This window comes from Arvicanthis niloticus, chromosome 10, assembly GCF_011762505.2.
Source record: "Arvicanthis niloticus isolate mArvNil1 chromosome 10, mArvNil1.pat.X, whole genome shotgun sequence".
Taxonomy (NCBI): Eukaryota; Metazoa; Chordata; class Mammalia; order Rodentia; family Muridae; genus Arvicanthis; species Arvicanthis niloticus.
In genome coordinates, this window is record NC_047667.1 from 28,586,775 (window position 1) to 28,606,142 (window position 19,368).

The 19,368-nt window shown below is 36.7% G+C and overlaps 1 protein-coding gene across 1 annotated transcript in view; it reads right to left on the reverse strand.

The window, feature by feature from the left end:
• Window positions 1-19,368, reverse strand: part of LOC117716465 (complement factor H-like) — a 64,974-nt gene that overhangs the window by 20,346 nt on the left and 25,260 nt on the right. Inside the window, exons 7-12 of the mRNA XM_076941298.1 lie at window positions 17,827-18,003; window positions 15,240-15,422; window positions 8,518-8,727; window positions 7,810-7,983; window positions 7,017-7,193; window positions 5,074-5,250 (exon numbers count right to left, since the gene is read on the reverse strand). Coding sequence (XP_076797413.1) covers window positions 5,074-5,250; window positions 7,017-7,193; window positions 7,810-7,983; window positions 8,518-8,727; window positions 15,240-15,422; window positions 17,827-18,003 — 1,098 coding nt within the window. The remainder of the gene's footprint in view (window positions 1-5,073; window positions 5,251-7,016; window positions 7,194-7,809; window positions 7,984-8,517; window positions 8,728-15,239; window positions 15,423-17,826; window positions 18,004-19,368) is intronic.

The window sequence follows — 19,368 nt, forward strand, 5'->3', positions numbered from 1 at the left end:
ATTGCTTCAGTGGTCAAAATTCTGTTCCTGCGTGGATGAGCAGTTTTGACCTTGGCTAGCCAATTCCCCAATAAACCTCTGCTGATTGCATCCAGGTATGGTTTCTTGTGGTTTTTGGGTGGTCGTGATTTCTTGAGACTTGAGGAAGGGTCTCCTGAATTTGGGGGTCTTCATTTGGGGGCTCGTCCTGGATTTGCGACCACCCTAATCCAAGAACCACACTGGGAGGTGAGGGGAATACTGCGGTTTTCTGTCTGGTTGTTGTGTGACCTTTTGTCTAAATTGCCTGGTTTCTGGTTTTTCATGTGCTGGGTTGTCTAAATCATCTGATTTCTCGTGTGCTGTTTTGTCTAGGTTTGTCTAAGTTTTTTGGTTTCTAAGTTGTTTGTGCCCATCTGTCTGAATTACTTGGTTCCTGAAAAGTACACTTTTGGTTTGGACTGGCAGCTGTTTCTGTCTGGTGAGGGGCAGTAAACTGTTTTTGTCTCGAGAGGAGATAAACGAGTGACTAGCAGATGTGCTGGGGAGTCACTAGCTGCCGCACCCCCAGAGACATTTGGGAGTTCATCTAGGTGCCAGAGAGGATGTGGAATCCCTCTTGGCTGGCATTGGCGATTGAGACAGGTTTTTGTTAGTCTTTTTGTGTGTTAACAATGAGACTAGAGCGAAAAAGTCAGAAATGGTCACTGTGGTTGTTGTGCTCTCACTTGTTGTGCTCTCATGGCAGTGTGTCTATTTTTGGGTTGTTCATTGCTGGTGTGTTAGAAATCTGTTAGACTTGATCCAACATAGGCTGGCCAAGTCGTCTGAATCTGTTAAATCTGAATCTGTGAAGACTGACCACGTTGTCTGGTTATTGGAGTCTTACTTGAGAGGCAGAGGCAGGCGGATTTCTGATGCCCTTCCTTATTGTGTAACTTGGTCTCTGTGCCCATGGCAGGGGCAAGAACTATCTGTATCACCTGGTTTATGTGCCGCTCGTGAGAGGGGTGAGCTATTTGTGTTGTTTTTTTTGTGTGTATGTGTGTGTTTTTTGGCAAATCATCTGTGTGTTAGCCGTTAATCTACTGTGTTAAACATCATGAGTTAAAAATAGATAACATGATCTCTGGCAGAGAAAGAAATGAAGCCGGTGGTGCAAGAGTACTGCTGCAGAGAGGCGGGCAGGTCCTTTAGTAAGGGTAAGCCACTGTGGTTCATGTTCGTGGTTCCTGTTCTGACAGCCCGCCTACTGCATGTAGGGTATCCTCCAGGTAACACCACATGGAGGGCGCCCTTGCCCAGCCCGCACTTGGCAGGTGACAGCTCGTGGTTCCCCAGCACAGCCCCCTTGAACCGCTCAGCTAGGCAAGTTGGCCGCCACCTAATTTGGTGTCTGTGGCTGTACTGGGACATCTGGGTCACTGCTGTAACAAATTGGCAGTTTTCCACCTGCTGCCTATAAAGGTAGATAGAGCCCAGGTGATAAAAAACCTGCCAGTGGAACCAGGGCAGCTAGACAAACAGGCCCAGCAAGATTATTCACCTGAGAGTTATAATTATATATTTTTTATTAAAAATATAGTGAGTGAATAGCGCTGAGATTTCTAAAAAGGGAAAAGTGAATAAGTAGTGCTGAGACAAGTCACATGACATGACTCCAGTTTAGAAACACTGAACCAATAAACCTGCCTGCAGACAGGTCAGACAGGTCAGACAGGTCAGACAGGTTGCCTGCTACAAGAAGTTAAGAATGTCTTATGTCAGAGAGCCAAAAGAATAGGCCTCCATTTTGGTACAGATACAAATTTATAATAAAAAGTAAGCTAGTTATCAAAGCAATAGATAGGTCAGGATCCCTCAGACACCTAGATCTAGTGCCCAATATAGTTTCCTAGATAAATCTCGTGGAGGAATACCCTTCCCCCCTCCCCCCCCCCCCCCCCCCCCCCCATAAAAGCCTTTCTTCCACAAGACCCTTGTAGGTTCTGGTCTTCAGGAGTGAAGAACAAGAGAGGACACCAGAAAAAATGTTCCCTCAGTCATGGGACCCCATTAATTGATCAGGCTGTGGTCAACAGGAGCTAGCTTCGGGGTCCAAGAGGGCCCCAACAAATAGAAGCCAGGGCCAGGAAATCCCAGGCTTTAAAAAAAAAAACCACCCCAAATGGCGAAGATATTAGCTCTGTGTGAAGACAGCTATTGAAATAGAAGAGGTGGCTTGGAGCCACCCAATTCTTGATAAACACAGGGTCCTCGTCCAGGCCAATGGGTCAAAATATATTCATGGACAATCCAAAAATGGTGGACTAAGAAATGGGCTGGATATCCCATTCATTTATGGTCATCCTAGACTGCTCCTACCCCCTGTAGGGTTGAGACTTACTCCCTAGGATGGGTGTCCAGATACCCTTCCTACCTGACAGGCTGCAACTATCTGACAAGAACTCACGGGTAGAAGAAAGGCTTCTCCTACTGACTCCAGCCAAGAGCTAAGGTAACCTGCTTTACAGACGGGAGCAGTTTTCTCCATGCTGGTCAAAGACAAGCCAGCCCTACTGTGGTGGACACAAATGTCACCTGGACTGACTCACCACCCCTGAGATCATTGGTGCAGAGAGCAACCTTGGAACCTGGGGCCGACAAGCAGGTATGCTTTTGCCACAGCCCATGTCCACAGGGCTATATGCCAAGAGAGGAAACCCTGATGAAACCAGCAGCTGTAAAATTTTATTACCCAGGACACCAAAAGGGAGGAGACTCTGGCCTGAAGCAATAATCGGACAGATCAAGTGGCTTGATACAGGAGCCCCTCCCAGTTTGGGGCCTAAGAGATGGCCTCACTTAAAACAGAGTAAGAGAAAAAACTCAGATTGCTAGCCATCCTGCCAGCTACTATCTAGAGGAAAAGAGGCAATGGTGCACACAAGAAGGGAGAACTATACTCCCCAGAAAGCAAAAGACTTACCAAGCTAACTGCACAGATGGACTCTTAAGATATGAGTGCAACCAAGCAGCCAAGAGATTTAAAGAGTATAAGGGACCTCAGGTTTTGAGCCAGAGAAATAATAAGACTTAGAGTAAGTAAGAAAATACCTAGGAAGAAAAAACAGCCTAGAATAGGGACTTTCCCAAGGTTTCAAGTGTCCTAGATAATTAGATCAGATAGCAGTTTTAAGGTAAGTCAGGAATTGTCAGAAATATTAGGGGCTCCACTGTTTGTACTGTCTCCAAAGCTCAGGACAGGTAGAGAGAATATACAGAACCCTAAAACTAAACTACCCTTGGGAACTGGCGCTGGCTAGAGTGTCCCTTGTCCTTGTTCCACACCCAGAATGTCCCTTTTGTGTGAAAAATGATTTTTTAGGCTACTAAGAGACTGTTCCTGGCACTGGTGACCATCCGACCTCCTTGAAATCCACCAACACCTGTGCCTGATGCCAACCTGAGAACATCCAGACGCCAGAACAACCCCCTGCTGTTTAGCTCAAGGTCACCTGCTATTCTACAAGGCCAAAGAACTGCAGGCCTTGACTCCTGAGACATCCCACCCTAGAGGCACAGGGGTAATGCTGCCTTAGAGGGTGGGGCTTAGGGTGTGTACACCCAAGGTTAAATAACAGCTTGTGATTCCAAGATTGAAATCAAAATGTGAATCTAGAGTTATATAGATTTGCTCCTTTTTGCAATTTCTCTTTATTATATATATGTGATTTTATGTGTATGTAGACAACTATGTGCCACAAAATATGTAAAAGTCAGAGGACAACTTTGAAAATGTGTTTGAAAGAAATAGAAATTTTTTGAGACCCCTAGCAAATAAAGTAGAGCCTGAGGACCCCTGCTAACAGATACTTAGTGCCTAAAATTGGTAAATGGTAGACTTGCAGCTCTGGGCTAACACCATGTGTCACCACTGCTATCTTTGACTAGAGAGTAAACTCAGAGAAAGGTTAGACCAGAGACAGAAAGATAGAGAAGCACAGCAAAGTTGATTCGAGAGTTGGTTCAATCCTCCCTTGCTGGACCACTTGGAATCATAGGTTCTTACATTTTAAATAGATTAGTAACTTTTGTTAGAAGAAGGATAAATGCTGTTCAACTTTTTGTGTTGTGCCATCAATATAGAGCTTTAGGTCAAGAAAATGATAATTATGATGATACCGAGGTCTAAATTTTTATGATTAAAAAAACTTTCATTAGAGGAAATGGGGGGATGTAGAGTGAAAAACTATATATATATATATATATATATATATATATATATATATATGAGATATATATCTCAATATATATATGAGATATATATATGAGATATGTATTATATATATAGTTTTATGATATATATCATATATATGATATATATATGATATATGATATATATATGATATATATATATAATATATATATATATATAAAATAAGTAAAAATACAGGCTTTTTCTTTACCCTATACCTAAACAAAAGAATGTAAGTTCCAGAAATCGGAACTGAAGATTTTCACTGCCCCGGGACACATTCCAGGTGGAGGACATTATCCCTGAATTAGAGGAAACTTGCTAGATTAACATTCCTCAAACCTCAGGGAAGAAAAATAGTTAATCTGAAATAGTTGGTAAATGACAGGGTAGGGTACGTGGTAAAGCTACATTCTTGAGAGGAATGAGTGTGCAGAGTGATTTTCACATGACTCTAAGCCATTTGGGTGGTTCCAAGAAATAGCTAATGTTCCACTGTTCTTGGTTACCCACCCCCTTGAGGTTTTCCCAGTGTTACAGCCTGATGTTCAAAATTCGTAAAGCAACCAATCATGTGTAACCACGTGAAAATGCCTTCCTTTCCCCACCCCATGCTATAACCACCCCCTCAGCTTGCGGGCCCTTTGTCAAAATTCTGTTCCTGTGTGGACGAGCAGTTTTGACCTTGGCTAGCCAATTCCCCAACAAACCTCTGCTGATTCAAAAAAAAAAAAAAAAAAAAAAAAAAAATTGCTTCAGTTTATTTTCAATAATGTACAATAACTAAATTGTGTTGCAATAATGTACAATAATTAAATTGTGTTGTCAAATAAACGTTAGGGAAAATGATGCCCTACCTTTGCATTGTGGTGGTTCTGTCCAAATCCCATTTTGACACATCACTTCCATTTCCCCAAATAGTTCAAAAGGTTTATTACATTCATAACGTACTCTGTCACCAAATGGATATTTAGCCTTGGACCTTGTGACTATAGTAGCATTTGGCACATGTGGTGGATCCACACATGAATTATCTAAAGAACAAATGAAGTATCATTACCTATTTGCTCATCTTGAGTATCTAATTATGGCATAAGATTCCAAATATATTCCTGACTTGATGAATGGATAAAGAAAATTTGCTACATTCATTTATATACAAAAAATGAAATCATGAATGTCATGGGTAAATGATGGGAAATATTTATATGTATGTGTGTATATATATATACACATGCATACATACACACACACACACACACACACACACACACACACATATATATATATATATATATATATATATATATATAAACTTGTATAATATAAGTAAACTTGTATTAGGTTTTTATAATATCCCTCAAATGACCCTTACCTTTTGCTGTCCGTCTCTGTATTCTGTTTTTTGTCTCCCCTTCCTGACATCCATAACTATTTACTTTATTTCACCAACCCAAGGAGACAGTACCTTACTCCCAATCCCTTACTCTATACCTAACCTCTATTGTTCTATGGATTGTAACTTAGCTTTCATTGACTTTACAGCTAATATCTACACATAAGCAAATATATACATGTATGTATTTCTGAGTCTGAGTCACCTCACTCAGGATGAATTTTTGTCTATTTCCCATCATTTACCTGTGACATATAAATGGAATCACCAAAAAATGTTAGGAGACAGAGCACCGATGGACATATCCTGTCATCAATCAAGCTTTTATTGCTGGGATTAGGGTACATGTAATTAAGTGTGTGCCAAAGGGGTCACATGAAACCTCTAAACAACACATTTGACAAGACTATAGATTGTACCCTTAACCAGAAGGCAAGGCTACACTGTGAAAGACAACACCTATGCAACTCACTGAATATAACAATGTTGCACTGGTGCCTACATAGGTAAGCATCTTTGGTACAGTAAGGTACTTTGCATGCTGATATATATATATATATATATATATATATATATATATATATATATATATATAGTGGTTTTCAAGTTAGTATTTTTATGGGATTCCTGAGTGTATAAAGTGGCACTTTGTGTCTGTATAGTTTCTTATCTCTTTTCTTCTGCTATTTTTCCTAAAATTATTGTTTTGTCACCCAACTGTATCTTTGGTTTCTTTTTATTATTATTACTCTTTAGAAGACTATTTTCTTTCTCCCGAAATATAAAAAATGGATAGATCAAATGAGACCAAAGGTGAGAAGGAACAGGAATGAGTGGAAGGAAGAGAAACATAATAAGGATATACTATGTGAGAGAAAAAAAATCTGTTTGCAATGTTAGAGGAAAAAAAGAACATTGTTTTAAAAATACCATAGTCATAACAAAATGATGACCAAATAAAGTATCCTAATATCTTAATAAATTTGATAAAATGAGATATAAGCAAGATCTCAATTGAAAGATAATTATTAAACAATGTATCAATAAATACTTATAACCTATAGCACATTTCAAACTGAGTCATACATAGATCCCAAAAAGACATTATTGGAGACTGAAGGTCTCATCGCTAGATGTTTTCCTATTTAGGATGTCTAGGATGTACTCCTTGGTATTAATTTACATTTTCAAAACATGGTCCAAAGATACTGATGATGTTGACTATAGAATCAAACTCTGAACACCATCACAATATCAGTGTAACCATCAAGTTTTCAATTCAGCACTTTTACTTTTTTAATATAAACCAACTTGATTTCTCTTTAAAACTAATCTCTGCACCATTTTCTTTTATGTCATTCTCTATCACTACAATAAATACATGTTAAAAGCCCATCCAAATACCTTTGCATACTGGCTGTCCAATCCACTTGGTTTTAACACATGTCACAGTGTCAGAGCCATCCATGTGATACCCTGGTGGACATTTGAATGTCACTTGTTCTCCTGACCTATATGAATTTTTTTTCTTTTTTGTCAGTATGGCAGGTTCAAATGTGGGTAAAAAGTCACAATCAGTTTCTGAAAAGAAAAATAAATTATGTAGGTAAATGCTTTCAGGAAGTTGTAGAATATAAAATATATGAAACAATAGTTACCTTCATACTGAACAATAAATACAGTACTTTTCTCATTTTGACTTAGTTATATTGAATTCTTTCATATTTATGAAAATAAATAAGATAAATACAGAACTCTAATGATCATAATTCTAATAATTCTTGAGATTTTACATTTTGTATTCAATTTTTCTCATACTTTTCTATGCTTATAGAGTATTTCTACTTTATATTTTATCAAAAGCAAATTATGATTATTATTTCAAAATTTTAGAGTACATGTAATTGTCATGGCATTGCTGCTAAAACTGTCATTGTAGTGATGAGCCTGTTTAGAGGAGTCTGTGTGTTCTTGAAGTGTGGGGATTCTGATATCTCAGATTACATAGAACAAAAATAATTTAGTTGGGCTGAAAAGATAAAACTATGCTTTTGCCAGTACTGTATTTTACTTCCACTATCCAGAACTATGCAGCAAAACCTTCTTATATGCTAGAATTATGGCTTCATTTCTTAATTGTGCAATGTATAGATATAATTAGATTAAATATTACACAAAAATGAAAATAAAACTGTACTTATGCATTGTGGTGGTTCAGACCACTTTCCCCCTTCACATTTAATAAATGCTGGTCCATCAATTCCAAAACCTTCAGAACAATTGTATGTAACCTCTTCTCCATATTTGTAACTCTCTAGTTCATGAGAAACAATACCAAGAGGAATTGAAGGTGGAGGTCCACAAGGAATTCCTGAAAAAGACACAAATGTGAGTAACATAGTCAAAACATTCCACATTGTACTAATACAGAAATTCACTAGAAGGAAATGTTAACTAGAAAAAAAGATGTGCCATCATAAAGAAGGTGGGCAGTGATTTTTAATATCATTCTGTTGTCTTGCATCTGTTAAACAACTTCAAAGAATAATTTCAGAAAATACAACCTATTGTGGGATGGGTGTGGGGAACACATTATGTGAAAAAGATACTTTGGACTTTTATACTTGGTGGCAAATCAAACAATACAACTCACATAAGCAGATCAAGTCTATAGACTATAGATCATATTTAAAACAGAAATTCAAGAATAAAACTAGATTTCAGTAGAAACAGTACAATCAACTAAAGCAGCATAGATTGAAATATGCAAGTACACATGTATGGTTAAAATATATAAATGTGTACATGTGCTGATCTAAATCATTCTTTCTTTTGCTTAGGATGAGAGTAGAATATGGGTAATGACTTGTTTAAAACAACTACTAAATTTTCATGTCACTCTCACCAACACAACGAGGTGGAGAGCTCCATTTTCCCATGTAGCAGGTTACTACATTCACTTCGGATATCCTGAAACCATCATCACAGACATAGCTAAATGTAGTTCCATGTTCATGGCTGCTGGACTCAGTTGAATCTCTCCTTTCTTCTGAAGATCTGGGTAATTTAATAGATCCATGTTCTATTTTAGGGGGCTGGGAACATGGAACTTTTTCTACATGAAGAACATAAATGAAATAGTCAAGCAGATGTAAAAACTTACATTAGAAAATAAAACACAACCTTAGCTGGTCTGCTCCTGTGAAGATAGTATAACCTGAGACATCCTAGAGGAGCCACTACACTCTGAGCAGAGGGTAAGAACCCTATGCCCCAGAGCTACAACTGGGAGCAGGAGGCACTCAGGACCCACCAGGTACCCAAACCTGTGGAATACCACTCCCCTCTGCCCCTTTCCAGGTCCTTGTGGCTAGGGCAGACACCTAGCTGGTCTGCTACTATGGAGACACCATATTGTGAGACATCCTAGAGGAGACACTGCACTCAGAGCAACTGAAGCTCAGGATCACAGGATCACAGAGGCATCTGTACCCTGAGTTATCAAGATAACTGGAAAGACAGGCTCCAGGCACAGACAGTGAGTTCAGGTAGCACTAGAGTTAACCAGAGGGTGAAAGGCAATTGCAAGAACATAAGCAACAAAAACCAAGGTTAATTGGCATCATCAAAACACAGTTTTCCCATTATAGCAAGTCCTGGACACCCCATCATAACAGAAAAGCAGGATTCAGAATTAAAATCAATTCTCAGGATGATGATAAAGGACTTTAAGAAGGACATAAATAACTCCCTTAAAGAAGTACAGGAGAACATAGGTAAACATGTAGAAGCCCTTAAAGAGGAAACACAAAAATTCCTTAAAGAATTATAAGAGTACACAACCAAACAGGTGAAGGAATTAAACAAAACCATCCAGGATCTAAAAACAGAAGTAGAAGCAATCAAGAAATCTCAAAGGGAGACTACCCTGGAGATAGAAAACCTAGGAAAGAGATCAGGAGTCATAGATGCAAGCATCACCAACAGAATACAAGAAATAGAAGAAAGAATCTCATGTGCAGAGGATACCATGGAAAACATTGACACAACTGTCAAAAAATGCAAAATGCAAGAAGCTCCTGACCCAAAACATCCAGAAAATCTGGGACACAATGAGAAGGCTAAACCTAAGAATAATAGGTATAGATGAAGGTGAAGATTCCCCACTTAAAGGGTCAGTAAATATCTTCAATAAAATTATAGAGGAAAACTTCCCTAACCTAAAGAAAGACATGTCGATGAATATTCAAGAAGCCTACAGAACTCCAAATAGACTAGACCAGAAAAGAAACACCTCCCATCACATAATAATCAAAACATCAAACGTACAAAACGAAGAAAGAATACTAAAAGAAGTAAGGGAAAAAGGTAATGTAACATATAAAGGCAGACCTATAAAGAATTACATAAGACTTCTCACCAGCGACTATAAAAGTCAGAAGATCCTGGAGTGATATCTTACAGACCCTAAGAGAACACAAATGCCAGCCCAGACTACTATACCCAGCAAAACTCTCAATCAATATTGATGGAGAAACCAAGATATTCCATGACAAAACCAAATTTTCACAATATCTTTCCACAAATCCAGCACTTAAAAGGATAATGGATGGAAAACGCCAACAAAAGGAGGGAAACTATAACCTAGAAAAAGCAAAGAGGTAATCTCCCAACAATCTCCAAAGAAGATAGTCACACAAACATAATTCTACCTCTAATAACTAAAATAACAGAGAGAAACAATTACTTTTCTTTAAAATCTCTTAACACCAATGGATTCAATTCCCCAATAAAAAGATGTAGACTATCACACTGGTTACATAAACAGGACCCAGAATTTGGCTGCATACAGGAAACTCACCTCTGTGAAAAAGACAAACACTACCTCAGAGTAAAAGGATGGAAAACAATATTCTGAGCAAATGGTTTCAAGAAACAAGCTTGAGTAGCAATTCTAATGTCAAACAAAATTGACTTTCAACTAAAAGTAATAAAAAAAGATAAGGAAGGACACTTTATACTCATTAAAGGAAAATATCTACCAAGATAAACTCTCAAATCTGAACCTCTATGTCCCAAATGCAAGGGTACCCACATACATAAAGGAAACTTTACTAAAGCTCAAAGCATACATTGCACCTCACACAATAATAGTGGGGAATTTCAACAATGGACTCTCAGCAATGGACAGATCACAGAAACAGAAACTAAACAGAGACACAATGAAACTAACAGAAGTTATAAACCAAATGGATTTTACTGATATCTATAGAACATTTTATCCTAACACAAAAGAATATACTTTTTCTCAGTACCTCATGGTACCTTCTCCAAAATAGACCATATAATTGGTCACAAAACTGGCCGCAACAGATACAAAAAGATTAAAATAATCCCTTGCACCCTATCAGAACGCCATGGTCTAAGGCTGGTCTTTAATAATGACAAAAACAATGGAAAGCCCACATACATGTGGAAACTGAACAATACTCTACTCAATGATGACTTGGCCAAGGAAGAAATAGAGAAAAAAATTTAATAGTTTTTAGAATTTAATGAAAATGAGGACACATCATACCAAAACTTGTGGGACTCCATGAAAGCAGTGCTAAGAAAAAAACGCACAGCTCTAAGAGCCTACAAAAAAGAAACTGGAGAGAGCATACACTAACAACTTGACACCACACCTGAAGCTTTAGAACAAAAAGAAGCAAATACACCCAAGAGGAGTAGAAGGCAGGAAATAATCAAACTTAGGGCTTAAATCAACCAAGTAGAAACAGAAAAAAACTATACAAAATATCAACAAAAGAGCTGGTTCTTTGAGAAAATCAACAAGACCGATTAACCCTTAGCCAGACTAACCAAAGGGCACAGAGATAGTATCCAAATTAATAAAATCAGAACTGAAAAGCAAGACATAACAACAGAAAGTTAGTAAATTTAAAAAAATCATCAGATTTTACTACAAAGGCCTATATTCCAAAACATTGGAAAATATGGATCAAAAGGACAATTTTCTAGACAGATACCAGGTGCCAAAATTAAATCAGGAGCATATAAACCATATAAACAGTCGCATAACCCCGAAAGAAATAGAAGCAGTCATTAAAAGTCTCACCACCAAAAAAGGTCTGGGACCAGATCGTTTTAGTGCAGAATTGTATCAGACCTCCAAGGAAGACCTAATACCAATTTTCTTCAAACTATTCCACAGAATAGAAACAGAAGGAACAATACCCAATTTGTTCTATGAAGCTACCATTACGCTCATTCCTAAACCTCACAAAGACCCAACAAGGAAAGAGAACTTCAGACCAATCTCTCTTATGAATATGGATGCAAAAATACTCAATAAAATTCTCACAAAGTATCCAAGAACACATCAAAATAATCATCCATCATGATCAAGTAGGCTTTATCCCAGGAATGCAGGTATGGTTCAGTATTTAAAAATTCATCAATGTAATTCACTATATAAACAAACTCAAAGAAAAAAATTACATGATGCTGAGAAAACATTTGACAGAGTTCAACATCCCTTCATGTTAAAAGCCTTGGAAAGATCAGGAATTCAAGGCCCATACCTAAACATAGTAAAAGCAATATACAGCAAGCCAGTAGCCAACATCAAACTAAATGAAGAGAAATTTGAAACAATCCCACTAAGATCAGGGACTAGACAAGGCTGCCCACTCTCAACCTACCTATTCAATATAGTACTGGAAGTCCTAGCCAGAGCAATTAGACAACAGAAGAAAGTCAAAGGGATACAAATAGGAAAAGAAGAAGTCAAAATTTCACTGTTTGCAGATGATATGATAGTATACTTAAGTGACCCTAAAACTTCCACCGGAGAACTCCTAAACCTGATAAACAACTTCAGCAAAGTGACTAAAAAAATCAACTCAAACAAATCAGTAGCCTTCCTCTACTCAAAGGACAAACAAGCTCAGAAAGAAATGAGGGGAGAACACCCTTCACAATAATCACAAATAATATAAAATATCTTGGAGTTGAATCTAACCAAGCAAGTGAAAGATCTGTATGACAAGAGCTTCAAGTCTCTGAAGAAAGAAATAGAAGATCTCAGAAGACAGAAAGATCTTCCATGCTCTTGGATTGGCAGGATTAATTTAGTAAAAATGGTTAATTTGCCAAAAGCAGTCTAGAGATTCTTTGCAATACCCATCAAAATTTCAAATCAATTTTTTATAGAGATAAAAAGAGCAATTTACAAATTCATTTGGAATGACTAAAAACCCAGGATAGTGAAAACTATTCTCAAGAATAAAATAACTTCTGGGGGAATCACCATCCCTGACCTCAAACTGTACAACAGAGCAGTAGTGATAAAAAACTGCATGGTATTGATACATAGACAGGCAGGAAGATCAATGGAACAGAATTGAAGATCCAGAAATGAACCCACACAACTATGGTTACTTGATCTTTGAAAAGGAACTAAAGCCATCCAGTGGAAAAAGGACAGTATTTTCAGCAAATGGTGCTGGATCAACTAGAAGTCAGCATGTAGAAGAATGCAAATCAATCCATTCTTATCCCCCTGCACAAAGCTCAACTCCAAGTGGATAAAGGACCTTCACATAAAACCAGATACACTGAAACTAATGGAAGAGAAGGTGGGGAAGACCCTAGAATACTTAGGCACAGGGGAATAGTTCCTGAATAGCACAACAATGGCTTATGCTCTAAGATCAAGAATTGACAAATGGGACCTCATAAAATTGCAAAGCTTCTGTAAGGCAAAGGATACTGTCAATAGGACAAAATGGCAACCAACAAATTGGGAAAAGATCATTTCCAACCTTATATCCGATAGAGGGCTAATATTTATCATATACAAAGAACTCAACACAACCAAATAACTCCAAATTAGACTCCAGACAACCAAATAACCCTATTAAAAATGAGGTACAGAGCTAAAGAAAGAATTCTCAACTGAGGAAACTTGAATGGCTGAGAAGCACATTAAGAAATGCTCAACATCCTTAGTCATCAGGGAAATGCAAATCAAAACAACCCTGAGATACCACCTTACACCAGTCAGAATGGCTAAGATCAAAGATTCAGGTGATAGTAGATGCTGGCGAGGATGTGGAGATAGAGGAACACTCCTCCATTGTTGGTGTGATAGGAAGCTGGTACAACAACTCTGGAAATCAGTCTGGCGGTTTCTCAGAAAACTGGACATAGCATTACCTGAGGACACAGCTACACCACTCCTGAGCATATACCCAGAAGAGGCTCCAACATATAACAAGGACATATGTTTCACTATATTCATAGCAGCCTTATTTATAATAGCCACAAGCTGGAAAAATTCCAGATGCCCTTCAACAGAGGAATGGATACAAAAATATATTACATTTACACAATAAAGTATTACTCAGCTATTAAAAATAATGAAATCAAGAAATTCTCAGGTAAATGAATGGAACTAGAAAATATCATCCTGAGTAAGATAACCCAATTAATAAACAAATAAACACACAAGATATTCACTCACTGATAACTGGATATTAGCCCAGAAGCTTGAAATACCAAAGATACAACTCACAGACAATATGAAGCTCATGAAGAAGGAAGACCAAGGTTGGGTGCTTGACAAATGGGACCTCATAAAATTGCAAAGCTTCTGTAAGGCAAAGGATACTGTCAATAGAACAAAATGGCAACCAACAAATTGGGAAAAGATCATTTCCAATCTTATATCCGATAGAGGGCTAATATTTATCATATACAAAGAACTCAACACAACCAAATAACTCCAAATTAGACTCCAGACAACCAAATAACCCTATTAAAAATGAGGTACAGAGCTAAAGAAAGAATTCTCAACTGAGGAAACTAGTCCTTCTTAGAAGGAGTAACAAAATACTCAAAGGACCAAATATGGAGACAAAGTGTAGGGCAGAAACTGAAGGAGGGACCATCTGGAGCCCATTCCATTTGGGTATCCATCCCATGTGCAATCACCAAACATAGACACTGATATGGATGTCAGGAAGAGCATGTTGACAAGAGCCTGATATAGCTGTCTTCTTAGAGGTCTGCCAGAGTCTGACATATTCAGAGGCAGATGCTCACAGCTAACCATTGATCTGATCAAGGGGTTCCCACTGGAAGAGAAGACTGAAGGCCCTGAAAGAGTTTGTGGCCCCATGAGGAGGGCAACAATACCAACCAACCAGAGCCCTCCAGCGTCTAAACCACCAGCCTGGGAGCACATAGGGAGGGGCCCATGACTCCATCTGTATATCTAGGGGAGGATGGCCTTGTTGGGCATAGGTGGGAGAGGAGATCCTTGGTCCTATGAAGGCTGAATATGGGTGGGAGGGAGTTCGAGGGTGGGTATTTGGGGGGGGGTAGGTGGTGCTACATCCTTTTAGAAGAAGGGGGGATGGAATAGAGGGTTCCTGGGTGGTGGGGAGAATGGGGCAAGGGGTTAAAATCTGAAATGTAAATATAATATCCAATAAATAAAACCAAAAAAAGAAAATAAAACACTCTTTGAATTATTTGTGTCCAGAATATTTATAGTATGTTCTTTTGATGCACATCCTTTCACCTGAGTTCTAATGTTGTAAAGTCATATATACTGACCAATGCAATGTGGCAATGACTGCCACCTTCCATCTTTGCACACCATTTCTTCTGGGTCCTGAGTTAAGTAATTGTTTTGGCAAAGAACAGATACTTTTTCTCCATCCAAGTATTTCACTGTGGTTTCAATCACTTGGGCATTTGGAATCTGTGGTGGAGGAGGGCAGGATGTTTCCTCTTTTCCTAGAAAACATCAAAAATCATAGTTCTTTACTAAAAACAGTATCTTAAATTATTGAAGTAATAATGTTCATTAAATAGCAAATTAGTTATAAAAATGTAAAAATTGTCCTTATTTTATAAATTTTATTTGTATAGCAATTTAATATAGTAATTCTTGTTAATATAGTGATTCTTTGAAATTTTTCTCATTTTAATGCATTTTTATATTATTTTTATAAAACATGCTTTAGTCATTTCTAGCCTTTAAAATATTTTAGCTGAATTATATACTTAAATATATTATATTAAGATTAAGCTTACATAACTATTTCTTTAGAGCTGTCGATACATATTTATGATCTAATGTGTTAAATTACATTAAAAATCCTCATGAAATAATTTACAAGTGAATGTCGATTAGTGAAAGTTGTACTTGTATTTATTTAATATACTAATGACTTCTCATTGTTGTGATGAAATATCTGACAAAAGAAGCTTAGGAAGGAAGGAAGGGGGAAGAATGCAGAAGAAAGAAAAGAAGGGAAGAAGAAGGAAGGAAATAATGAGAGAAGGAAAAAATGAAGGAAAGAAATGACAAAAAGAAGCAAAGAAAAGAAAGAATAAAAGAAGGAAGAGTTTAAGTTAGCTCACCATACAGAGAAGCAACGGCAGCAGAAATGTGAAGGTGCTGCTCACATTGTATCCATAGTCAGGATGCACAGTCACCTTTCCCTTTTTATTTATGCCAGAAACCCTGCCCATAAAATGCTGCCACCTACACATATAGCGGATCGATTCCCCTCAGTTAACCGAAACCAGAAATGTCCTTACAGACTTGCTCAGAGTGTGTTTCCTAGGAAATTGTGGATTTTGTCAGATAGAAAATAAGTTGAGTCATCACAACTGATAATCAATTTAAGATTGACTCTTGGTTAATAAGATTATGGAGTATGATAACAAGTAGTGTGTATTATGTAACTCAAAATGTCAACTACCCTGAACATTCCATTTAAACTGAACTGGATAGAGATGTGAAAACTGATGGTTCACAATCACGATAATATAGTGCTGGTATTAATGCTCTTCTGACAAGTTTTCCACTAAATCACTACAAAATCATCTTTCATATTCAAAACATTAACGGGTACTTACTTAATGGTTACTAATAATTTCATTCTTTTATGTATTTCTGCTTAAGTAAAGTGGAATTACTAGAGATAAATCAGCACTCTGTAGCAAATACATTTCTCTACATTCTTTGAACAACTAGCTAGTCATGCATAAAAGAAAAACAATTATTGTCTCAATACTATAACCAAAATGATAACAGAAATAATAAAATAACAGAGACAACTACAAAACAACACGTGCACTCCATTAACATGCACATAATAGGTTTAATTTTGGAATGGCATGGAAATATTTTCTATGAACATTAGTTCAAATATCAAATGAGGCAGGGCCTCCAAAACAACAGTTATAAAAACAAAGAGGGAAGCAGAAATAGTAGTAGAATGACTCTGTTGCCAACTGACATGGAATGGAAGGTGTCAAAAATCAGAATTTTCCAGGTAAGGTGATTGTTAGAAGACTTAAATAAATTGGTATATTGACAGAACACAAAATCATACTGAAAGACATGATGATTAATCATAGGCACAGGAATGGCATGGCACATTTGTTGTGATAAAATAATTATGTGCAGTAGAACTCTAAGAATAAGGGAACATTATGACTCTTAGGTAAAGCCATGTCGATGAAGTTTGTGTGTTTTACTCTACAGGTCACTACCAAACATGATACTGTAATTTCTAAGTCAACTCCTAGATTAAAAATTATTTTTCCAGAAATTTTGTTAGAAGATAATATCTTATGTATGGCAGGATATCTGAACTCATGAAATCTCAAAAGAGTGGTCACTTAACAAGATATTCATGATGACAATAACAACTGACAAACTAGTATAGACAGGGAAAATGCTGCATCACCCTTTCCCTAAATGAAGAGCTACAGGCAATTGATATAATCAATCATGTAAAATAATCAGTTTTATCTCTAGATGAGAGAGCAAACAAATAAGTTATCCAATCTAATTCACTTAGTCCTGAGCACATACACATAGGGCAAACACTGAATGGACTCATCAGGTTTAATTTACATATACATGTTTTATTTGTATATATTATTTATATATGTATATATACTTACACACATACATCAGGAAAAGGTCATAAACTGGATATGAAATTGGAGGGACACAAGAGCAGTTGAGTTGGAGTGGGAAGAGGGTGACATAGAAATAATATAAATACAGGCTTTACATATAAAATTCTAGGAAAATTTTATTAAGGAAATAAAGACATTACTGCTATAGTTGAGAAAAGGCTAGAACACTCATGAAAAGACAGTGCCAAAAAGAGCTTACTTGCACAGTTTGGTTCAGGATCCCATCTTCCATTGATGCAGATTGAGGATTCATATTTTTGTTTTCCTCTACATTTGTATCTCATGCGAGAGTTATGATTAAATTCATTCTTATTTGGGTGAATTGCCTCTATGTTAGTTGACTTCAGTGGTTTACACTTCTTTAGTTCATCTGTTGCTATTTGATGATATTTTCATGAAAAGTAAAAACACAGGAAGTGAGTGAGCTATTACACACACATATACATATACATATGCATACACGCATACACACACACACACAAACACACACACACACAAACACACACACACACACACACATATATATGTATATATATGTATATATATGTATATATATATATATATATATATATATATATATATATATATATATATTAGATGTACAATGAAACTATACCTTAGTACTATGAATTCTGCCAACCAACCAAACTGTTCAGACTCACCATATCATAGTGGCCTATGGGGTGGGAACTAGATATCATGCCTACTACTTTATGTCTCAGAAACAGTTTGGGCCATGAAGGGACGTAGGTTCTTGGCAACTACAAAAGCATTAAATAAAATCACTGTCTCAGATGCTCTACCTAAGAAATGATTATGACAAGACCAACTCTGTGAAAATGTTCATATTTATTATTCTCCCATTTTTCATAATGTTAAAATGTTAAGAATTTTAAAGTAAAAAATGTGTTGATAGGATATAGGGATTTTGTATTCTACATTTCCATTTTTGATAGATGTGACACAAGAAAAAGAACATCTTTAATGTGTAGAATACAAATATTTCAAAGTATTTTATGATAGAATTTGTGTAAGAAATTAGGTGCTTGTAATCACCACCTGTCTCCCTTATATTTCCTTCATATGAGTCTATAAGAAATTCACTCACATTCCAGGTTATTTTATAATATAGCAATAATAAGTTATAATAATAAGTTTTTCTGGTTGTATTATGAGTTAAGTAAGTATTATATATGGTCTTTTAATATGTTATGTATTTTAATTATTTGGTGAAAATGAGAGTCCTTTTAGAATTCAACATTTCAGTACAGATCTTAGATAACATTCATTATTAATGAATCACTTGAAATCTAGAGTTAAATGAACATAGTGCAAATGAAAGTAAATAATTAGACAAAGGTTGTTTAACCTTTAAAATGTCAACAAGAGTGAGACAAACACTAAAGACTACTGAAAATTAGCCCCTTCCAAAAGACTGCTTCATAAAAAGACAAAAACTGATGTTCTGTGAAGGAAAAAGAAGAAGGTCAAAGGGGCATGGTGACTATGTGGTTGATTTGCATCTGAATCTATTATTTATCAGGAGAAAGCCAAGGATATGGAGAAAAGTAATATATTGTATCACGGTAAAAATATTTGAATCATAACATTAACTTTGTAGCCTAGGAAGACATAACTGTAGAGAGTCATATTAAGGTGGCTATAGGCAGATTAGCCAAACTAAACCTCTGATATGTGAACAAATAATAAAGTAGAATAGAGCATAGAAAAATAAGTATAG